The sequence below is a fragment of the Scyliorhinus torazame genome, chromosome 22 (assembly GCF_047496885.1).
Source record: "Scyliorhinus torazame isolate Kashiwa2021f chromosome 22, sScyTor2.1, whole genome shotgun sequence".
NCBI lineage: Eukaryota > Metazoa > Chordata > Chondrichthyes > Carcharhiniformes > Scyliorhinidae > Scyliorhinus > Scyliorhinus torazame.
In genome coordinates, this window is record NC_092728.1 from 12,222,942 (window position 1) to 12,247,363 (window position 24,422).

At 48.9% G+C, this 24,422-nt stretch overlaps 1 protein-coding gene across 9 annotated transcripts in view; it reads left to right on the forward strand.

Moving 5' to 3' along the window:
* Window positions 1-24,422, forward strand: part of huwe1 (HECT, UBA and WWE domain containing E3 ubiquitin protein ligase 1) — a 262,886-nt gene that overhangs the window by 63,218 nt on the left and 175,246 nt on the right. For 8 of the 9 annotated variants that reach the window (XM_072487894.1, XM_072487901.1, XM_072487897.1 and 5 more), the window contains exons 31-42: window positions 916-1,268; window positions 2,757-2,952; window positions 5,153-5,320; window positions 7,049-7,194; window positions 8,614-8,680; window positions 12,096-12,310; window positions 13,032-13,243; window positions 13,477-13,659; window positions 17,899-18,071; window positions 18,874-19,013; window positions 19,171-19,246; window positions 21,656-21,754. In XM_072487894.1, the coding sequence (XP_072343995.1) occupies window positions 916-1,268; window positions 2,757-2,952; window positions 5,153-5,320; window positions 7,049-7,194; window positions 8,614-8,680; window positions 12,096-12,310; window positions 13,032-13,243; window positions 13,477-13,659; window positions 17,899-18,071; window positions 18,874-19,013; window positions 19,171-19,246; window positions 21,656-21,754 (2,028 nt within the window). The remainder of the gene's footprint in view (window positions 1-915; window positions 1,269-2,756; window positions 2,953-5,152; window positions 5,321-7,048; window positions 7,195-8,613; window positions 8,681-12,095; window positions 12,311-13,031; window positions 13,244-13,476; window positions 13,660-17,898; window positions 18,072-18,873; window positions 19,014-19,170; window positions 19,247-21,655; window positions 21,755-24,422) is intronic. The other variant, XM_072487903.1, reaches the window with a different exon arrangement.

Sequence of the window (24,422 nt, forward strand, 5' to 3'; positions counted from 1 at the left end):
TGCGCTCGGTTTGCACGCTCACTGGTCGCGTTCTGGCCTTTGGAGTCCGAGGTGGTGGGTTCAAGTCCCACTCCAGGGACGGGACTGCATAATCCCGGCCACTTTGTACATTGCCGGTACTGGCCGTGCTTCACCGTCGGAGCCAAAGTGTTTCAGATGATCCACTAAATGAGCTTTCCCTTGTTGTCTGGGACCATTCTGTATCCTTTAACTAACATCGCGCGCAAAATCTGGTCATTGCTGTTTGGGGGAATCTTGCTGTGAGCACAAGAAATAGGAGCAGGCATAGGCCATTAGCCCCTGAGCCTGCTCTCCTGTTCAGTAAGATTATGGCTGATATGATTGTGGTCTGAACCCCACTTCCTTGTCTCCCCCCCCCCCCCCCCCCCCCCCCCCCCCTCCCCCCACAAACTAGCACAATGAGGGAGAAAGGAACCCAATTGCAAAAGCATCATGGTATCCATCTTGTCAAGGACCCACCCACCCACCCCACCCCCCAAACCCCGGCCAGAATCTGATGTGTTTCAATAAGATCATCTCTCACTCTTCTAAACGCCCTACCTGCTTAACTTTCTCTCTTAAAACAAGAACCCCCTTCATCCCAGTGATTAGTCGAGTGAACCTTCTCTGACTGCCTCTAATGCAAGTACATCCTTAAGGGAGGTGGCCGAAACTGTACACAGTATGGACTAAGTTGGCTATTTCCCACATTCTAGCAGAATTCCTTAATTGGTTGTCAAGTGTCGAGAGGTGTGAGAGGTGATTATATAAATAAATGCCTGTCCTTTAGTTTTCTTATACTTCCTGAAGAGAGCTTTTTTTGGGTGAGAATTTGTAACATCCGACTATTTGGTTTACGAAGCTCCCGGTTTGGACACTGGTCATTCATTTTAACGTTCTCTTTTCTTCCCCAAGATGTGGAACCTGCTCCAGAGACCACATCCGAGAAGGAGCCCAGGGAAGAAGTCAAAGCGAGCGACATAGTGATCCAGGGTCTGTCAGAGGAGCAGATGGCAGTGCTGATCCGGTCGTGCGTCAGTATGATCAGCGTGCCGGTCGACCCCGATACGTTACACGCCACGCTGCGGCTCTGCCTACGCCTGACCCGCGAGCACAAGTGTGCCCTGATGTTTGCGGAGCTCGGCAGCACCCGCATGATCCTGAATCTGACGCAGGGCTCCGGCTTCAATGGCTTCACCCCGCTGGTCACACTGCTTTTCCGGCACGTGATTGAGGATCCCTGCACGCTGAAACACACCATGGAAAAGGTATGCCTGATAGGAGCCTTCCCTGTCCTCTGATTACACTGCACCAATCTCAGCAGCGCAGTCAATGTCGGTGAGATGTGATTCACAGACAGGTTCTCGGGCAAGAGCATCTAAGATGGTCATAGAGTCAAACAGTACAAATGAGGCCCTATGGCCCATCGAGTTTGCACCGACAAAACTGCACTAAATTTGCCCTAATCCCACTTTCCAGAACTTGGCCCATAGCCCTGAATTGTGACATTTTGTACCCATCCACTCCTGCCTCTACTGCCCTCCCAAGCAGTGCACTCCAGACTCCCACCACCCTCTGGGTTGAAAATATTTCCCTCAAATCCCCTCTCAACCTCCTGCCCCTTAACTGTAAAATTATGCCCTTTGGTTATTGACCCTTCAACTCTGTCCATACCCTTCATAATCTTGTACCCCTCAATCAGGTCCCCCTCAACCTTCTCTGCTTGAAAAAAAAATAACCCCATCTTATCCAATCTCTTCTTAGCTCAAATGTTCTATCCCTGGTGAATCTCCTCTGCACCCTCTCCAGTGCAATCACCTCCTTCCTTTAGTGAGGTGACCAGAACTCTCCGTATTCCAACTGTAGCCTAACCAAAGTGATGTTCAGCTCCAACATAATCTCCCTGCTCTTATAATCTATGCCACGACCGAGTGTCCTGTATGCCTTCTTAACTGCCCAACTAACCTATCCTGCCGCCTTCCGGGATCTGTGGGCAAGCACCCCAAGATACCTCTATTCCCTGAGATTCCCAGTGTCCTGCCATTCATGGAGTACTCCCTTGTCATATTGCTCCTTCCAAAATTCATCACCTCACATTTTCCATCTGCCACTGATCTGCCCATCTGACCAGTCTATATCTTCCTGCAACGTAAGACCTTCCTCACTATTAACCACCCTGATGATCTTGGTGTCATCTGCAACCTCACTTATCATCCCACCCCACATTCCCATCTATATTGTTTACGTATATGTATTTTATATATTACATGTATGGACCCCATGTGCTTTTACCTTTATCAGTCTCCCATGTGGTACCTTGTCAAAGGCTTTGCTGAAATCCATATAAACTACATCTACTACACTACCCTTATCTACGCCCCTGATCACCACCTTGAAAAATTTGATCAAATTCGTTCGACATGACCTCCCTCTGACAAAGCAATGCTGAGTATCCCTGATCAAACCGTGCCTCTCCAAGTAGAGATTAATTTTTTTCCTTCAGAACCTGGGAATTGGGATGAAGGAATGAGGGTAAAAGAGATAGATACACTGCAGCCTGGCCTTCGAGTTCTCGTGCTGGCTGAGATGCGACCGAGTAGGACAGAGATGGGGGTCACTAAGTTTTAGGGGAGGCGATGGCATATTGGCGTTGTCACTGGAACCCCCACCCATATCTTCGCTTCATTTAATTTTGTGCAGGAAAGCTGTGGCGATTACATAGGATGATCACTCATTGCTCTTCCTTCTGCTTCCAGGTGGTGCGTTCGGCTGCGACCAGCGGGGCAGGCAGCACGACCTCTGGCGTGGTGTCCGGGAGCCTGGGCTCCAGGGAGATTAACTACATCCTGAGAGTCCTGGGACCGGCTGCCTGCAGGAACCCCGACATATTCACCGAGGTGGCAAAGAACTGCATAAGGATAGCCCTGCCTGCACCCCGCGGTAATGGGACCGGTAGGTTAATGTCACCCCAGTGCTCTGCTTCAATGGCTGAAGTTGATAGTCCAGCCCCAACCTCCTGGTTTTGTATCAGTGTCAAACAGCAACGCTTATATCACACTCACCCCTCTGAGCAAGACACTCAGTTCAAGGGCAACTAATGCTGGCTTTGCCAGTAACGCCCACATCCCGTGAAAGAATAGGAAGAAACACCAGTACCACTGTTGAATAAAAGTAAAATACGGCAGAGATAACTCTGAGGAAGAGTCAGACGGACTCGAAGTGTTAGCTCTGTTTTCTCTCTCCGCAGATGCTTCCAGACCAGCTGGGTTTTTTAAACATTTTGTGTTGACATCAAAATCCTGCAGATGCTGAGGATCGGAGACTTTGGAAAAACTCAGCAGTCCTAGCAGCATCTGTGGCGAGAGAGAAACAGTTAACATCTCGAGTCTAACCCCCACCCCCTTTGCGGGCAGCAGATGGCACACCGGTTAGCACTGCTGCCTCACAGCACCTGGGACAAGCGTTCAATTCTGGCCTTGCGTGACTGTGGAGTTTGCATGTTCTCCCCATACATGCTTGGTATCTTCTCCCCCCCCCTAAAACCACCACACACAGTCCAAAGATGTACAGCTTAGGTGGTTTGGCCTTGCTAAATTGCCGTTTAGTATCCCAAGATATGCAGGTTAGGTGGGGTTACAGGGATAGGGTAGGGGATTGGACCTAGGCGGGGTGCTCTTTTCAGAGGGACTATGCAGACTCGATGGGCCGAATGGTCTCCTTCTGCACTGATTCTTTTCAGAGCTGAAGGCAGCTGGAAAGGTGATGGGTTTTATATTATTGAAAAGGGGGGGGTGATGAAACAAAGGGAAGGTCTGGGAAAAGAGAGATTAAATAACAAAGATGCCATGGAACACAAGACAAAGAGAGTTGTAATGATTGTAGTAAATAAGCAAAGCATTGGTTCGGAGAGGGTGCTCATGGCAGAATAATGGACAGCATGCAAATGCAAAATCGGTAGACTTGGCAAAAAAAAAACGATCAAACTGGAGACCAAATTTCAGCAATTGAAGTTGTTGAACTTCAATATTGTGTAGCATTGTGTTATGGTCTAGGGTTTAGAGGACCCCAAAGTGTATCATGGAGTTCACCTGACCCACAACTTTTACTAGATTGTGGTATGGGGAGCACACGGCCCACTCTACAGGTGTGGTACAGCAGAAATGGAAAAGTAACTTTTAAAACAAAACAATGTTTATTCTATGAACTCCGTTAACCTTTTTAAAACATACAGTGAACAGCTTAGCAACCATCAATTCAAATACAACCCCCCCCCCCCCCCCCAAAGAGTACAGCACTCTAAGTAATCGTTAAACTTTCCTTTTCACATCGATAAGGCAAAAATAACCCTTTGTACAGAAAGACATCAGGCTTAACTTCACTACTGAGAACAGTTACCACGTTGAAATCACCAAATGGACATTCATAAGCTTGCAGAGATTCTCTCACATCCTGCTGTGATTGCAGCTTTTCCAAAACTAAAACAAAACTTAAAAAAAACCACAGACACACCCAAGCTTTTCCTCAGCAAAACTAAAAAGCAGAGCCAGAGCTCAGCTCCACCCACACACTACAGCCACTTGAGCAGACAAACATTTCTTAAAGTGACATTCACTACAGATATTTTATAAACACCCATTTCTTGAACACCCATTTCTTAAAGGTACTCTCACATGACAATTGCCCCCAGTCTACCAAGCTAGTTTCCGCAGGTAAATCGATGGTCACCATGAAACTATCATCAATTGTCGTAAAGACCTAAAGGACTAACTGCTGCCTTGTAGGGAAAGAAATCTGCCATCCTTATCCTGCCTGGCCTACTATGACTCCAGGCTAAACAGCAACATGGGTTGACTCTTAACTGCCCTTCTGAAATGGATCTAGCAAGACCCCACTCGGTTGACGGGCAATTAGGGCCTCGCCAGCAACGGCCTCAGCCCATGAAAGAATAACGTTTTTTTAAAAAGTTTGTATCAGAGTTAATTTTAATCAATTCAGTTGAGTAAGTTCTGCAGAACTGCATGTTCTTAGATCTAAGGGCACACGGAATCAAGGCACATGGAAATAGGGTGGGAAAGCGGGGTTTATCCGGGTATATTATCTAATCTGATCTTTAGCCCTTTTTTTAAAGCATGTTTGTTCTTGGTCTCCACAGCCTCCGACGATGAATTTGAGAATTTGCGCATCAAGGGCCCCAACGCGGTGCAGCTGGTCAAAACGACACCAGTGAAGCCCTCGCCCCTTCCTACGATTCCTGACACCATCAAGGAAGTTATCTATGACATGTTGAATGCGCTGTCAGCGTACCACGCGCCCGATGAGGGTAAGCCCTGTTGTGCCGTCGTTCAAACAAAAGTAGTTTCTTGCGCCCAAGAGCCCCCAGCGTGTGCAGTCAGGCAGGAGGTGCCCTACACACACCAAGAGCTGACTCGGGAAGCTTTGTGCCGGGCTTCCCTGCTCGGAGCGGGAGAGAGTGACGGGCTTGTGTGCCGTTTGTAAAACCCAAAAGAAGCAGAACTGAATCCCGCAGAGCTTGGCCAGATAAAATCCCGTAAACGGCGCAGCTTTGGGCGAAGAATCCGATGGAGCTCACTTTCGTTTGTGAGACTTACCTTCGTCTGTGGGGGAATGGTGGTCTTGGTGTAGCTGCCGCTGACGCACGCTGGCACCGTCCAGTTCCCGGTCACTTGTGTGGGTCTGGCTATGGTCTCCTGCGCAGTGGTTGCAGCTTTTGGCTGCCTGCTTTGAAAGGTCATTCTGTTGACGCCTATATGCCTGGTGCTGCGTTTGAAGCTAGTGCAAGCGCTGTTAGGTTGCCGGTTGGGTAGAATTGCAGCATTCGGTCTGCTGTGTTGCAGCGACTGACAACCTCATCAGTGCGTGATACCTGACGGCAACTGGCTAACGTGCACCGATTTGCAGCGTGCTGTTCGTGTCACACAGGGATACCCGGTTACCCACAACCTTATTGCCCACAACCAGCAGCCAAATGAATGATCAATTAAGTTTTGTTGAGAGTGCAGGGATGTTGGCCAAGATATCAGGGGCACGCGCTGTCTCCTCCTCTTCAAGTGGCTCTTTGAAATCCACCTGCAGTAGGTTTGGGGCTCCATGTGGCACTTGCCACACAGTAACACTCCCTTGTCACTGCACTGGGCCATCTAGGCTAAGATTGTCCTTTTGCATAAGACCTATTGGCTTTTCATTTAATTTGACTTCCTGTTGTGGAAGGTTATCTTATTGGAACCTTGCCAATAAAACCTGGTATAATGATCTTTATTGTCACAAGTAGGCTTACATTAACACTGCAAAGAAGTTACTGTGAAAAGCCCCTACTCGCCACACTCCAGCGCCTGTTCGGGTACACGGAGGGAGAACTCAGAATGTCCAATTCACCTAACAAGCACGTCTTTTGGGACTTGTAGGAGGAAACCGGAGCACTCTGAGGAAACCCACGCAGAGACAGGGTGAATGTGCAGACTCCGCACAGACAGTGACCCAAGCCGGGACTCGAACCTGAGACCCTGGCACTGTGAAGCCATAGCGCTAACCACAGTGCTACCGTACTGCCCGTATGTAGCAGGTATCATGGTACCACATGGTAGTAGGGTCAGGTTTTGATTTTCCTTTGCAGGGCCTGCATTTAACATTCATTCCTATTTTCCCTTGAGATGGTGGTGGACACAACATAATCCGCTGCTTTCTGTGTGGCAAAGGTACTCACGGGGACCGCTTAATTAGAACGATGTGTGGTTCTGACCCAGCAACAGTAGTGGAATGCACAGGATCGGCTGAGAGGTTCTGTGCCCTGGCATGAGCTAACTGCCTCTGTTCTTTCATGTGGCACAGGTCACAGTTTGGGGAGCTGCCCAGCTACACCGGAGTCTCCCATGCAAATCCTAATTTGGTCTGACTCGGGTTAACCTCGGCGTTGAAATGTGATCCGTCATATTCGGAGCAGTGCGGTTGTAGGCAGACAGGTTATCCTCAAACGATAGCTATTTGGATTTACTAAGTGCACTTTCCCTTCTCCCCTTGCCGCCGACTGTAGCCGAGAAGGTTGAGGTGAAGCTGGTGAGTGTAAATCAGGAACTGAGCCAACTGCTACAGGACGTGGGCGACGACATGTATCAGCAGTACCGCTCGCTAACACGGCAGGGCAGTGACTTTGATTCACAGCAGAGCTTCACCATCAATGTAAGTAACACTGAGGCTGGGGCGGCCTTGCCGATGTCGAGTGGTGGGAAATGGGAGGGATACCAAATATGAGGGCGAACAATGCACAAACACGCTGACTTCTGCATAGTAAAAGATTTTGCTATACTGAGGAGGCAGACTAGGGAAGGCCACTAAGGGCATGCACCAAATCTATTGGGTGCAGACCAATGATTGTAAACACTGGGGTGCAGTACTGCTAGGGAACAGTGGGTCACTATGTAGCACTGAGGTGCGATACTGGTGGGGATGGATCTCTCTGTATAACACTGGAGTACAGTACTGGTCGGGGCGGGTCATTCACTGTGTAACACTGGTACAACATTGGTGAGGATCGGTCTGCCACTGTCTAACATGGGTACAGTAGTGGAGGGGACAGTTCTGTCACTGTCTAACACTGGGATACAGTACTGATGGGGATGGGTCTGTCACGGTATCATACTGGGGTACAATACTGGTGAGATGGGTCTGTTGCTGTATAACACTAGGATACAGTGCTGGTGGGGACAGTTCTGTCACTGTATAAAACTGGGATACAGTACTGATGGGGACAGGTCTGTCGATGTATAACACTGGGGTACAGTACTATTGGGGACGGGTCTGTCACTAACACTGGGGTACAGTACTGGTGGGGATGGGTCTGTCACTGTATAACACTGGGGTACAATACTGGCAGGGGCAGGTCTGTCACTATAACACTGGGATACAGTACTGTTGGGGATGGGTCTGTCACTATAGTACTGGTGGGGACAGTTCTGTCACTGTATAACACTGGGGTACAGTACTGGTGGGGACGGGTCTGTCACTGTATAACACTGGGATACAGTACTGGTGGGGATAGGTCTTTCTCTGTATAAAACTGGGGTACAGTACTGGTGGGGACGGGTCTGTCACTGTATAACACTGGGATACAGTACTGGTGGGGATAGGTCTTTCTCTGTATAAAACTGGGGTACAGTACTGGTGGGGACGGATCTGTCACTGTATAACACTGGGGTACAGTACAGGTGGGGACGGATCTGTCACTGTATACCACGGATACAGTACTGGTGGGGACAGGTCTGTCACTGTATAACACTGGGGTACAGTACTGCTGGGGACAGGTCTGTCACTGTATAACACTGGGGTATAAACTGGTGGGGACAGATTTGGTGCTTTCAGTGAGATCTCTTTAAAACAGTAATCTGAAGTGTATCCGTTCCCCTGTATGATGTTCATTGCATTTTTCCCTGCTGCTTGTAATAATTGGAACCAAAGTGCCGAACATTCCTGGTGACAGTGTTGGTTTCCTCAAGCAATACTTCACATGACTTGGTCTATAAAGGCAAAAGGTCTAACTCTTGGGTGTTTTGAACACCTAAACAGCTTGAGATGTTTTAACTTTCACGTTGTAACTTGCAGACGCAGGTCTTTGTTGCCGATGGGGCAACGACCGATGCCACGCAGCCTGGGACATCTCAAGGAGAGGGTAAGTCTGGTGATAATGCAGTTCATAGCTCGTCAAACTGTGGCTCAATTCGCTAAGAAAATGTTGTGTCTCTCTCTCTGGAGCTCATGTACTCTCTCCTTAATTTGGCTTGAGCGTTGGGCAGGGCTTCCCCTGGACAGTGTTGTTCGTTTTCACAGCTGGCTTGGCGGAGGTTTATTGTCCGTCCCTGGTTCCCCTGAGATGGTGGTGGTGAGACCATCGCCTGGAACTAGTGCCGGGGCTTTGAGAGGCTGGGTAGGCCACTTCAGAGGTCAGCTGAGAAATAGACCTTGTTGGTTTGCAGGACAGGAGTCACGCACAAGCCCACCCAGGTGAGAATGTCCGCTTTCACTCCCAGAACAAAGAAAAGTACAGCACAGGAAACAGGCCCTTTGGCCCTCCAAGCCTGTCCGATCATGATTCCCTTACTGGAAAACAAACCTTCTGCCCTGTCCCTCTATTTCCTCCCTATTCATGTACCCATTCAGATGCCTCTTAAATGTTGCTTCCACCATATCCTCTGGCAGCGCATTCTAGGCACCCACCACTCTGTGTGGAAAAACGTACCCTGCGCATCTCCCTTAAACTTTTCCCTCTCATCTTGAATCTGTGCCCCCATGTAATTGACACTTCCACCCTTGGAAAAATCCATGACTATCCATCCTATCAATGCCTCTCATAATTTTGTAGGCCCTATAAGGTCTCCCCTCGGCCTCTGTCTTTCCAGTGAGAACAATCCTAGTTTATTTAGCCTCTCATATAGCCAACACCCTCCAGACCAGGTAACGTCCAACCTTCTTTGCACTCTCTCCAAAGCTTCCACGTCCTTCTGATAATGTGGTGACCAGAACTGCACGCGATACTCCAAATGGAGCCGGACCTTATACAGCTGCAACATGATTTCCCAACTCAGGCTGATGAAGGCAAGCATGCCACATGACTTCTGAATCACCTTGGCCACCTGTGTTGCCACTTTTGGGGAACTGTGGACCTGCATGCCCGGATCCCTCTATATGTTAATATTCCAAAGGATTCTGCCCCCATCAAGTCTACTATGCCCCACCAGCACCTGAAAAAAGTGTGTTGCAGATCTGAAAGTGTAAGCAAGTAACACGGAGTGAATTATTTCTCAGAGGATCGACCTGGGTTCTGAAATAATTAGCCTGCTATCGACCGTGCCTCGGCGAATTTCATTCTCGCCCCTCGACACAGAATGCGGAGAGTCCCAAGTCTCCTTCCAGACACTTGTGTGAAATCCAGGCCGACGCTCCCGGAGGGGGGCTGCTATTTCGCAGTTTTAATATACCATATCCCTATTTGTTTGTGGAATCACAAGTTCTTCCTGGAATATGGGTCCAGATTTTATCCCTCAACCTCTGGCATTATCACAGTGCTCATTTGTGGCATCTTGCTGTGCACTAATTGGATGCTGTGGGTTCCTGCACTGTTACGATCTTGGACCAGACCCCAATGTTTGCTCGGATACCAGACAGCAACCCCAATCACTTTTTTTTTTAAAGTTGTAAAACTGAGAGCAAAGGATACTTCTGTCCAGGTGTTACTCCACACACAAATAGGGATATGGGATATTAAAACAAACTTTATTATAACAGTGTTCAACTAACTTTAACAGCACAGAAATAAAGCATATAATTATCAATCAAACAATGCTGAACAATCAAATGAGTTAACTCCTAATTGCTGCCTCCTTTATCTCCAATCAGGCAAACCCCATCACAGGTCAGAATCCATTTTTAAAGTTAGCAAACGCAGGATTGTTTGCCAGCCTCTGGATAAAGAATTCCTTTAAAAGACAGCTTAGAGAGAGAAATCCTGTCAGATTAATGCTGAATCTTTGACAGCCTTCTGCAGAAACTGTTGTTGAGCTCAGAGCTTCCAACAAGACTCACTCAAAAACTGACTGCCACAGACCTAGCCCCTCACATTACGATATCATCCCATGACCAAATTGCTTGAGTTTCAACACAATGTCTCTAATTATCTACTCCCCAGAAATCATAACAAAAATCTCCTTGTAAACATAACAGTAAAGTCGCCATAGCCCCAGTTGACCATCGGCTGCTTTCCCCTTTTAGGGAGAGAACATACAGTGCAGAAGGAGGCCATTCGGCCCATCGAGTTTGCACCGACCCACTTAAGCCCTCACTTCCACCCTATCCCAATAACCCCATCTAACCTTTTTGGACACTAAGGGCAATTTAGCATGGCCAATCCACCTAACCTGCACGTCTTTGGACTCTGGGAGGAAACTGGAGCGCCCGGAGGAAACCCACGCAGACACTGGGAGAAGGTGCAGACTCCGCACAGACAGTGACCCAGCGGGGAATTGAACCTGGGACCTGGCGCTGTGAAGCCACAGTGCTAGCCACGTGTGTTACCATGCTGCCCAGCTGAGAGAGTTGACTGGTGGTGATGTAACCTGAGTATCATCACACCTTGGGCGAAGGGCAAGGTTGAGAAGGCAGGACTTCATGAATAACCTTAGTTGGTATGGGAATTGAACCTGCGCTGGTCTTGCCCTGCATCATGAACCAGCTGTTTAACCAAGTGTGCTAAACCAACCCCCCCCCCCCCCCCCCCCAAAGAAGACCCCCTTTAAAGCAGACACGGAGAGTCAGTCACCCGAGTCCGGAATTGAACCCAGGTGCCTGGCACTGAGGCAGCCGTGCTAACCACTGTGCCACCATGATGTCCATGTAAACATAAACATGGGTTGAAATAATGATGATTTCACTTTGAGACATCTTAATTGCACCCTTTTGCAGCACAGCGTCTGCGTGTCTTTTTAAACCAGGATTTTTAAACCGTATTACTGCAGCAGATACATACACACACTAACCAGGCTTTTAAAACCATTACTGCACCAGGTACAAATAATACAACATGTATACCAATGTCTTACATTTATCATGACTGTAGCAGTGACTGCACTTCAAAAGAGCTTCATTGGTTGTAAAGTACTTTGGGATGTTGAGGTTATAAAAGCTGATTTAGTAATGTTAGTATCAGAATTTCCTGTTCTAATTTGGCTTGATTTGAGATTGGAGGTTAGTTTAGTTCCAGCCAGGTGGCATTGTGCTCAGGGCAGTTTGTAATAGGTTGGTTGATTGACGCTTTCTTCGCTCTATCTCCTATCACAAACCCCTCTGCGTTTGACTCCCCTCAGCTGATTCATTTTTCATGTCCTCTCCCTTTCAAAACAGCTTTTGTTTCTTTCCATCCCCATGATCCCCTATTCTTCGAAACTGCCGCAGCATTTGCACTTTCCCCATCCCCTGCAAAGTGCTATTCCTCTGTTTTCCCCCATCTCTGAAATCCTCGTTTACCGAGGGCTGCCGGCTTAACTGGGCTTTCATCCAGCCCCTGCATTAATCCGCCCTTCCCTTCTGCGCAGCTTCCACGCCGGAGGAGAACCGAGAAGGCAAGAAGGACAAGGACGGCGACAAAGCCTCCGAAGATGGGAAGCAGAAGGCGAAAGCCAGCAAGCCCCTCATGCCGACGTCCACCATCCTGAGGCTGCTAGCCGAGCTGGTGCGCTCATACATTGGCATCGCCACCTTGATAGCTGGGTACAACTACACAGCCGGCCAGTCTGAGCTGATTAAAGAGGTGATGGAACCACGCCCCAGTACCGCGGGTTGGACTGGGCATTGAATTGTTCGCGGTGTGCTTTTTAGGGAGAGGTGATATGTACGAAGGGCGAATCAGTGAGAGCTATTTCACCTACCTTTGGCCATTAACAGAATCGAGAATTGCTCTACGAAGGTCCCCTAGTTCTGGTTACCCCCATACAAGTGGAAACATCTTTTCTATGTCGACCCTGTGAAACCCATCCATGATGATGAAGACTGCTCTTTTGCTATTCCTGATGGCTAAATGGTCAAAAGAGTCTCCAGCCATTTTCAGATTTCCAGTTGGGAGTCATCTCCGTGAATGACAGGTAACATGCTTGAGGGGCTGAATGGCCCCCCTCTTGTTCCCATGAATGTTATGCTGCTTTTCTTTCGTGGGATGTCGGTGTCACTGGCCCAGGCCCAGCATTTATTTCCCATCCCTAATTGCCCCTCGAGAAGGTGGTGGGTGAGCCGCCATATTGACCCGCTGCAGTCCCCGTGTGGCGTAGGTACACCACTATGCTGCTCGGGAGGGTGTTCCAGGATTTTGACCTCCGCGTTGGCCGCTATATTTCCAAGTCGGGATGGCGAGTGGCTCAGAGGTGGTTGTGGTGAGTGAGTGCCTGTTTACTGTGTGTGCATCAGGGTGCTAATTCAGACTCTCTTTCTCTCTCTCCCTCTGTTTTGCTCTCTCTCGTCCCTCCCTCCTGGTGCAGGATTGCAGTGTCCTGGCGTTCGTCCTGGACCACCTCTTGCCCCAGACCCAGAACGTGGGGGACAAGGACACGCCAGCACTGGCTAGGCTCTTCCTGGCTAGTTTGGCAGCAGCGACACAGAGCACCGAGGCTCAGGCTGCGTTGGTCAATGAGGTCAAAGCAGCCCTCAGCAGAGCGCTGGCTATGGTGGAGAGCACCGAGAAACATGCCAGGTAACTACCGAAGCAAAAGGATCCTGTAGGTTCCGTTTTTAAAGTTTCCGTTCAGCGTATTGAGTTTCCAAAGTCTGCCGCAAATGTGCCCGTGCAACACGCAACCCCGCAAGGTTATAATTCACAGCATGGTAAAATGACTGATGTTGACTTCTTGACATGTTTGCTCACAGTCCGGACCGATGGTTTGACGGCCAGAATGTTAATCTTGTTCTCTATGACCCTTCCCGTAGGCTGCAGGCAGTGATGTGCATCATTAGCACCATTATGGAGTCCTGCCCATCTACCTCCAGTTTCTACAGCAGCAACGCTGTCAAAACGCAGCACAACGGCATGAACAACATTATCCGGCTCTTCCTGAAGAAGGGGCTGGTGAATGACCTGGCCCGAGTGCCACACAGTCTCGACTTGTCCAGGTAAGATAGCTGCTCGTCCTCGTGTCAGCATGGTGATCATCTCATTGGAAGCGTTTAGATTTTGGCAAAGCTTTAGACCATAAGATATCAGAGCAGAATTAGGCCATTCAGGGATGATATATTCCTCGGATGGTGATGTCTAGCACGAGGGGACATAGCTTTAAATTGAGGGGAGATAGATATAGGTCAGATGTCAGAGGTAGGTTCTTTACTCAGAGAGTAGTAAGGGCGTAGAATGCCCTGCCTGCAACAGTAGTGGACTCGCCAATACTAAGGGCATTCAAATGGTCATTGGATAAACATCTGGACGATAAGGGAATAGTGTAGATGGGCTTTAGAGTGGTTTCACAGGTCGGCGCAACATCGAGGGCCGAAGGGCCTGCACTGCGCTGTAATGTTCTATGTTCATCCCCATTCTCCCCATCACTTGAGCCCCTTATTAATCAAGAAATCCCATATTAATCAAGAACAGATTTGTGCTTGAGGTGCCTTGGGGAGGATGTGGCGCAGTGGTATTGTCACTGGACTAGTAATCCAGAGACCCAGGGTAATGCTCTGGGGTCCCAGGTTCAAATCCTGCAGATGGTGGAATTTGAATTCAGTAAAAATCTGGAGTTAAAAAGTCTAATAATGACCATGAAACCACTGTCGCAAAAGCCCACCTGGTTCACTAATGTCCTTTATGGAAGAAAAGCTGCCATCCTTACTTAGCTTGGCCCATATGTGACTCCAGACCCACAGCAATATGGTTGACTCTTAACTACCCCTAAAGGGCAATTAGGGATGGGCAATAAATGCTGGCCCAGCCTTCAACGCTCGTCCCATGAACGAATAATAAAAAAAATTTAAAAACCTGGCGGGCTACAGACCCAAGACCTGGCAAGTGGAATTAGACAGAGTAGTTCTTTTGTAGAACATAAGAACTAGGAGCAGGAGTAAGCAATTTAGCGCCTCGAGCCTGCTCCACCTTTCAGTACAATCCTGGCCTCAACTCCACTGTCCTGCCCGTTCTCCACAACCCCTCTAATTACTAATTAAAAATATACCTAATTCTTCCTTAAATTTATTCACTGCCCCAGTATCCGCCACACACAGGTAGAAAATTCCGCAGACTCACGACCCTTTGGGAGAAGTCGTTTTTCTCATCTCTGTTTTAAATTTGCTACATCTTAACCTGAGACTATGACCCCTCGTTCTAGAATGCCGCACACGAGGAAGCATCCGCTCTATGTCTACTTTATCCAGACCTTTTATCATCTCGTATACCTCAATTTGATGATGTCTCATTCTTCTAATCTCTAGAGAGTATATACCTAAACTGCTCAATCTCTCTTCATATGGCACATCCCTCATCTCTGGAATCAATCCAGTGAACCTCCTCTGAACTGCCTCCAATGTCACTACATCTTTCCTCAAATAAGGAGACCAAAACTGTGCACCATACTCCGGTGTGGTCTCACCAATGCCTTGGACAGTTGCAATAATACTTCCTTATTCCTTTAGCTATAAATGCCAACATTCCATTTGTTTTCTATATTATCTGCTGCACCTGCATGCTCGTTTTCTGTGACTCATGCACTCGGACTCCCAGATCCCTCTGCACCAGAGTCCCCCAAAGTCTCTCCCCAGTTAGATAATAAGTTGCCTTTCCATTATTCCGACCTCACATTTATCCACGTTAAACTCCATCTGCCACATTTTGGCCCACTCTCCTAACCTATCTATATCTATTTGTAAGGTTCCTATTTCCTCATTGTCCCACCTATTTTTGTGTCAGTTGCAAATTTGGCTATAGAACCTTCTATCCCTGTATCTAAGTCATTAATATAGATTGTAAGTAGCTGGGGACCAAGGACTGAACCCTGTGGCACCCCACTAGTTGCATCTTGCCATCCAGAAAAAGACCCATTTATCCAGACTCTCTGCCTTCTGTCCGTCAGCCAGTCTTCTATCCAAGTTAATAAATCACCCTTAAGCCTATGCGATCTAACCTTGCATATTTTTTTAAAATTTAGAGTACCCAATTTTTTTTTTCTCCTATTACGGGGCAATTTAGCGTGGCCAATCCACCTAGCCTTTGGGTTGTGGGGATGAAACCCACGCAGACACGGGGAGAATGTGCAAACTCTAAAAGGACAGTGACCCAGGGCCGGGATTCGAACCCAGGTCCTCCGTGTCGCAGGCAGCAGTGCTAACCACTGTGCCACCATGCTGCCCTCTAACCTTGTGAATTAGCCTTTTGTGGGGCATCTTGTCCAACGCCTTCCGGAAGTCCAGATATACTACATCTACATGATCCCCATTATCCACTTTGCTTGTTACATCTTCAACAAACCCTAGCAAATTAGTCAAACATGATTTACCCTTCATAAGACCATGCTGACTCTGATGGATTGCGTTCTGACTTTCCAAATTTCCTGATACTACTTCCTTAATAATGGATTCTAACAATTTCCCAACAACAGATGTTAAACTAACTGGTCTGTAATTTCCCACATTCTGCCTCTCTCCCTTTTTGAATAGGGGCGTTACATTATCATATTCCCAATCCACAGGAACCTTTCCCATGTCCAGGGAATTTTGGAATATTTTTATAATACTCTTTATTAGTGTCACAAGTACGCTTACATTAACACTGCAATGAAGTTATGCGAAAACCCCCATGTCGCCACACTACAGCGCTTGTTCGGGTACACAGAGGGAGAATTCAGAATGTCCAATTTACCTAACAGCACGTCTTTCGGGACACTCTGGAGGAAACCGGAGCACCCGGAGGAAACCCACGCAGATACTGGGAGAAGGTGCAGATTCTCCACAGACAGTGACCCGAGGCCGGGAATCGAACCTGGGACCCTGGCACTGTGAAGCAAAAGTGATAACCACTGTGCTGCCAAATATTATAATCAATGGAGCCACTATCTCTGCTGCCACTTCCTTTAATACTCCATATAGGCCATCTGGCCTGGGGACCAGTCTACCTTTAATCCCAATAGTTTGTTGAGTACTGTTTCCCTATTGATGCATGTTTGCAACTTCAGCTGTTCCCCAATAGCAAGCAATTGCCGACTTGCTCTTTGTTCTCCGGACTCTAACTGATCATGTGGTTCTAAGCTCCAGTCTCGGGACGCCAGTGCTGGGTGAGACTCTCACACTATTTAGGGCACCCATAACATAGAACATAGAACATAGCGCAGTACAGGCCCTTCGGCCCTCGATGTTGCGCCGACCTATGAAACCACTCTAAAGCCCATCTAAACTATTCCCTTATCGTCCATATGTCTATCCAATGACCATTTGAATGCCCTTAACACTCCCACGACAGGTACAACACTGGGTTAGATACAGAGTAAATCTCCCTCTACACTGTCCCCATCAAACACCACCAGGACAGGTACAGCACGGGGTTAGATACAGAGTAAAGCTCCCTCTACACTGTCCCCATCAAACACTCCCAGGACAGGTAGAGCACGGGGTTAGATACAGAGTAAAACTCCCTCTACACTGTCCCCATCAAACACTCCCAGGACAGGTACAGCACGGGGTTAGATACAGAGTAAATCTCCCTCTACACTGCCCATCAAACACTCCCAGGACAGGTACAGCACGGGGTTAGATACAGAGTAAATCTGGATGAGATTCTGGTTGGGAACAAGGCTGGGGGTGAAGGAATAACAATTAAAGTCAGCTAAATTTAACATCCAGATGAACAGCTAGCAGGTTGATTCTGCTGGTTCGGTGTGCGATGCGCTGAAGAATGCATGATTCTACCTGTCTGGAAAGACTGATGAGCCTGAGGTTTGTCTCTGTAGACGGGGCGACCTCACTGAGGTTTTGAAAATTAGGAGGAGCTTTGATGGGGTAGACAAAGTGTTTTGGCTCGTGAGTGACAGGAGAGCCTCGGAGCTCTCCGCCTCAGACGGTCACTCATCAATCCAATCGGGAATTCAAGGGAAACGTCATTACGCAGAGAGTGGTGAGAATGTGGAACTCGCTCCCACAGGGAGTGCTCGAGGTGAATAGGTGCATTTAAGAGGGGAAGAGAGGTGGAATGAGCAATGTGGTTTATATGGAACACAAAAACCAGCGTAGACTTAAGGCTCATTTGCATGTTTCTGTACGGTATCAGTTCAGGATTACTGTGGGGACATCTTCATGTAGAGAAATGTAGTGCTGTCCTGGTGATTTTTTTTTTGTGGCAGGAATAATTAATCAACTTAACTTTGTTGGGTTTTTTTTAAGTCCCAACATGGCAAACACAGTGAATGCTGCATTGAAGCCTTTAGAGACACTTTCTCGCATTGTCAACCAACCTAGCAGCCTCTTCAGCAGCAAGAACACTTCAAACAAGAACAAATCGGAGCAAGACACGCATATAACGAGCGGCGATGCGAACGGCAACCAGCCAGACACTGGTAAGCACTGCTCTCACCGGTAACCCGGTCAACAGAAAATTGCATTTGCATAGCCCCATTAACGCAAAACATGCCCAAGTGCTTCAGAGGAGGGATACTCAACAAATCTTGACATTGTGCCGTGAGATACTGGGGCAAGCGATCCGAAGCTCATTCAAAGAGGTAGGTTTTCAGGAGCAGGTTGAAGGAGAGAGAGAGCGAATTCCAGCATCTGGGGCCTAGGTGACTGATGCACAGAAAATTAATGGGTTTAAGATGTGAATATGGTGGAGAGACTTTATATCCTGTAGAACAAGGGGGCAATTGCCTTGAAATTAGAGCACGACCCGTTGAGGGGTGATGTCAGGAAGCGGTTGTTCATGGGAAGGGAAGTGGTAATCTGGAACTCTCTTCAACTCCAAACTCTTCAGGCCTTTGGGCCATTGAAAATTTCAGAGCTAAGAGGCAAGGGGATTAAGAGTTGTGGAACCGGGCAGCGCAGTGGGTTAGCCCTGATGCCCCACCGCGTCGAGGTCCCAAGTTCGATCCTGGCTCTGGGTCACTGTCCGTGTGGAGTTTGCACATTCTCCCCGTGTTTGCGTGGGTTTCACCCCCACAACCCAAAGATGTGCAGGGTAGGTGGATTGGCCAGGCGAAATTGCCCCTTAATTGGAAAAAAAAATGAACTGGGTACTCTAAATTGAAAAAAAAAAAGGGTTGTAGATCCAAGGTGGGTGGATTGATTTAGGATGCGGATCAACCGTGATCTAATTGAACGGTGGAATTTTAAAAAATAAATGTTTTTCCTCCATCAATTGCACAGGTGAGACCGGAGAGGCTGAGGCACAGGAAGGCCACGCCCCGACAGGTGTGGTGGACAATGATATTATGGATGGGGAGACGGAAGCGGACACGGTAGTGATAACCGGGCAGTCCGAAGTCCTAAATGCCCAGGAGATGCAGGTAGCTGCCCTCTTTCAAGCCTCCTGAGAGTACAAAGTGTGGCTGTTGCAGTGTGTTGGCGGATGGGTTTTGTCAGGCTTTGCGCGAGCAGCACCCCCCCCCCCCCCCCCGTTCCGTTCCATTCCTTTCTGAAGCCCCTTGTCGTTGTACTTCCCAGGTTGAGAATGAGCTGGAGGACCTGATTGACGAGCTGTTGGAACGAGACGTGGAGACCGTGAGCAGCACGATTATCGGTAAGCTGTACACGTCGCCTGGTCCTGGAGGGCGGCCGCAGTTCGGAGTGCGCTTAGGGCACCCTCCATTTACTCCGCTATTCCGGGGGATGCTGGCTGCACCACATTGTTTCCTCTCTTCCCTCGCCTCTGATTTGGGGGGTCAAAAAGTTCAAGCGGGGTCAAAACCATTAATCGTAAAGTTTTGGATTTAAACAGAAATTATTAAGTCTTTGTTTTCCAAAAACAAAATGGTGAAATTTTCAGTGCACTTTAACGAGGCATTGTGCAAGGAACGGAAGACGTGCATAGAGGTCTTTTTTGATGAGGGTGGAGGAAGAGTCGTGTATTTCTTGTCAAGGCAAGGGAGGAGCTACTGCCTTTATCTCATGGTTTATGCCACGTAGCGATTGCATTTGATTTTTAGGGTCTTAATCAATAACTTCAGAGGGTAGACTAAGGGGTTAAAAGCTCAAATCCGAAGGCCCAGTAGTCATGAAGGCGTTGGAATGCGCGGGCAAACGGCTGACCGTCCCTTCATTTTCCCCTGGGGTACAAAGGCATAAGACAGGAAAAAGGGACACAGCAGACTAGTCAGCACCTGGAACAAAACCAGATTGACGTGTTGAAGACGTTCCACGTCCCGGCCCCATACCACCCACTTAGCTTGCCGTCGTACGGCTCCTCTAATTTTGAGCAGGTATTACAGGTGACGTTCGGGCGCCGTAAGGAAGCTGAATGGGGCACCCTGGAAGAGTTGGCAGAGGGTGGTTGCCACTGGTGGCTTACCTTTACTCTCTGCACCACGTATTTAAGAGGGGCAGGGAGAGAGGGGAGAAGAGAAACTGGGAGGGTGGCCATCACAAAGGCCCTGCTTGTTCCTCACCGGGCCGTGACATTGACAGGGACCGTTTGGAGATGCGTGGTTCCCAAGCTGGAGAAGAAAATTTCTCTTGAGAGAAATTGGTGGATTTTGCGACAAGATCTTTTTAAAAAAAAATAAATAAAAAAAATTTAGAGTACCCAATAATTTTTTTTCCCAATTAAGGGGCAATTTAGCGTGGCCAATCCACCTACCCTGCACATCTTTGGTTTGTGGGGGCGAAACCCACGCAGAAACGGGGAGAATGTGCAAACTCCACATGGACAGTGACCCAGAGCTGGCTGGGATTCGAACCTGGGACGTCGGTGCCATGAGGTAGCAGTGCTAACCACCGTGCCACCGTGCTGCTCTTACAACAAGATCTTGTTCTTGAGGGAGGGAGGGGGTTGGGTGAGAATGGTGCAATGTTTATGTAACTTTATGTATAAAATAAAATGCAGGGCACATCTTCCATATCCTGCATTCAGGCATACAAAGGACGCTGGAGCGAGAAGACTGTTTGCCTTGCAGAATGTTGCTGAGGTGGTTTGTAACACATCCACTGTGAAAAAGATGAATGGTTAGCTTCTTCCAAAACCCCAGTGATTTTTCACTGGTGTGTGCGTGTTTGCGTGCATGTGTTGTGGAGTTGTGCAAGTAATTTTTTCCCCCCCCCTCTCGCTTAGTCTGCCTGATCCTCTTTAGTTGCCGTGCACCTTCCCCAAAAGCCTGCTCTCGTACCTCCGCCAATAGCCTGGAACCAGCAGCTTGGAGGCAGTTCATTCCAGTTTTGCCACCTCTCACCCATCCCTGCCCCCATCTTTGTTCTCTTTCTTCCCCCCCCCTTTCTCTCTCTCTCCCACCCCTCGCCCTTCTCCCCCCCCCCCCCACCTCCGTATTCCTTGTCCCACACGGAGAGAGTGAGGCGTGGCTCAGGTTCGGTTTCCAGAGATTCGGGAGATGAGATACTTTTAGTTACTTGTTGCGCCCTTGTGGGGTGGCTCCTACCTATGATGGCAGGTTATTAACACCTGACTTGTTCCAGTATCGTACTTGCAGAAGGCTTTAAACGGGCAGTGGCGAACAATCAGGCAATGTCACCAAAAAAAAGCAACGATTGAGAGCCTTTCCCTGCCCTGCTTTTTGCCATCTCGTGGCATTGAGAGTTGAGAAAACTGGCGGGCATTGGAAGTTAAACTGATGGGCACTGGCTAACAAAATTGGTTTTAAAAAAAAAAACCCAGTTGATTCCTGTTCCTTAGGAAGTTCTTGCGATCTAAAAAGTACTTAAATGGGGCCAAATCCCAATGACACACACTCTGCTCAAAGTGTGCCCATTGGACTCGGGAGTAAAAGTGCCCTCCCCACCATACTGCCATTCAACACTAATAAGAGGAGAAAAAAAAAAAATCAAAGATCAAATCTGCTGAGTGAAAATAATGTGGATGTGAAAATTCCAAATATCAAGTACCAAAGACGATGGTATGTTGTGGAAAATGTAGAATGCACTGTCGTGGGCTTGCATTCACTTTTTCTTTGTATTTTATTTCCTTCCTCTGGCGCTACAGCTTGCAGAAGTACTGAGGATGAGTCCCAGGAGGATGTGTTGATGGATGAGGCTCCCTCAAATCTCAGTCAGGCACCCACTCTGCAGGCTAACCGAGAAGGTACAACAAAAAAGAAAAGAAAACTGTCTTTACTGCTGTGCAGAAGGAGAGCCCTTAACTACCAATCCTGCATCGTCATCAATCCTTTTAAAAAGAAAAGTTCAAAATAGCTACGTTTGTGCAGCATGCGATCAATGGGCACTGCACAAAGCTTCGGGACGGTAAAGGAGTTGTATCTGATCATTCCCCTCCCATCACCCCCTCCACTCTCATTTAAACCCTTCCCTTCTTCCCCGTCCCACCAGCCTGCCCTCTTCCCCTCCTCTCCTCGCCCTCCCATGCTCATCCGCCTCTCCAATAGCTGTTACATCCGCAGTCACAATTCCCCTCACTCCATCTGTCCGCTCCACCTTCGCCCCTCCATTTTGTAGTCAGGCGGGCACGTGGTAGGAAATGGGATCAATAGACGGCGAGGGACAAATCTGTAAAGTTTTGGGCACCTTGACCGTGCTCCTTTGTTTTACATGGACGCCAGTTTTTCAGAAAGTGTGGTCGGACGGAGGGAATAGAAGGGGGAAAATTTGGGATGTTGTACTCGCTGTCCCAGTTCTCTCATTATGGTGATGTGTTAAGGTAAAAGAGACCCTTCTTAAACTGAAAGAATTAAAGTTTTCCTCCTCCCAAGGGTGAAGGTTTCAATGTCCAAACTTTTCCTGATTGTCCTTCCGTGTGTTAGTGTTGTGTGTGTGTGTGTGTGTGTGTGTGTGTGTGGCGGGGGTGTCCATTAGAAAGGGCCGGCTTCACTCGCAAATGGCACTGCTTTGCTGTGAAGGTGCTGACAGAGGCATGAAGGCAAGATAGCAGAATGTGTTAATAGCAGAGCAAAGGTCTGTTTTCTTAAGTTTTGCTCTCTCAGGAGCACTGACCACGTGAGATATTGGGGCAGGAGATCAGAAGGACCCGGGAAATAAATTTCCCGAGCTTGGAGCCTAAATGGCTGAAGCTACATCAGCAGAGAGCTCTGTGGGGCTGGAGGAGGCTATGTTGGGGCTGTGGGGCTGGAGGATGCTATGTTGGGGTTGTGGGGCTGGAGGAGGCTATGTTGGGCTTGTGGGGCTGGAGGAGGCTATGTTGGGGCTGGAGGAGGCTATGTTGGGGTTGTGGGGCTGGAGGAGGCTACGTTGGGGTTGTGGGGCTGGAGGAGGCTATGTTGGGGTTGTGGGGCTGGAGGAGGCTACGTTGGGGTTGTGGGGCTGCAGGAGGCTACGTTGGGGTTGTGGGGCTGGAGGAGGCTACGTTGGGGTTGTGGGGCTGGAGGAGGCTATGTTGGGGCTGTGGGGCTGCAGGAGGCTATGTTGGGGTTGTGGGGCTGGAGGAGGCTATGTTGGGGTTGTGGGGCTGGAGGAGGCTACGTTGGGGTTGTGGGGCTGCAGGAGGCTATGTTGGGGTTGTGGGGCTGCAGGAGGCTATGTTGGGGTTGTGGGGCTGCAGGAGGCTATGTTGGGGTTGTGGGGCTGCAGGAGGGTATGTTGGGGTTGTGGGGCTGCAGGAGGCTATGTTGGGGTTGTGGGGCTGCAGGAGGCTTTGTTGGGGTTGTGGGGCTGCAGGAGGCTATGTTGGGGTTGTGGGGCTGGAGGAGGCTACGTTGAGGTTGTGGGGCTGCAGGAGGCCAAGTTGGGGTTGTGGGGCTGGAGGAGGCTACGTTGGGGTTGTGGGGCTGGAGGAGGCTATGTTGGGGTTGTGGGGCTGGAGGAGGCTATGTTGGGGTTGTGGGGCTGGAGGAGGCTTTGTTGGGGTTGTGGGGCTGGAGGAGGCTACGTTGGGGTTGTGGGGCTGGAGGAGGCTATGTTGGGGTTGTGGGGCTGGAGGAGGCTATGTTGGGGTTGTGGGGCTGCAGGAGGCTATGTTGGGGTGGTTAAGGCACCCGGGGATATTTGAAACAAAGGCGAATGAGAAATTTGGCTCCCGGGTCAGCAAGCTTCTGTTGGTTCGCACGCCCAGGAGGTGACTTGTGACTCCTCATGTGCGAGGATGCAGGGCAGCAGAATTCCTGATGAGCTGAAAGATGGGCCAGGCAGCCAAAAGCGCACTAGAGCAGTCAAAACTGGAGGGAACAAAAAGGGCATGGAGAATTTCGGCAGCAAATAAGCTCAGTCGACTTCAATGGGATTTGTCGTAGACGTAGATATGTGTTCTGTGTGGTGGGAATATGGGGCCAATCGAATGCTTAACTCCCAAATCCACAAGGGCAGGCACTGCGCAAGGCAGATGGGGAGGGGAGGGGTGGGTGGTGGTATTGGAGTACTTTTTCTATTCTGTGTGTGTGTGGTCTGTTGCTGTCAGGTCAGCATATGTTGCGGTTTGGGTGTAACTCTCTAGTGGTGGAATCCTCTTGCCCCAGTTAGTCACAGCCAACTAAGCTTTACTCTAGCCATCCTGTTACATCTGTCACTGTGGCACATTCAAAGGGAACAGTTTGGTTGTTGTGATAACCTCGAATGTCAGCACCTCCCAAACCTCCGCTACCTAGAAGGACAAACACCACCACCTCCAGACTCGTTCTCCCATTCGCGCCTTGCACAACACACCTTGACTTGACGTTTCTGTCCTTGGCTCATCATCGCTGGGTCAAAATCCTCGCATTCCCGATCTAACAGTTCTGAGGGAACACCTTCCCCACACAGCCATCATCTTCCGAAGGGGCATGGAGGAATAAACGCTGGCCTTG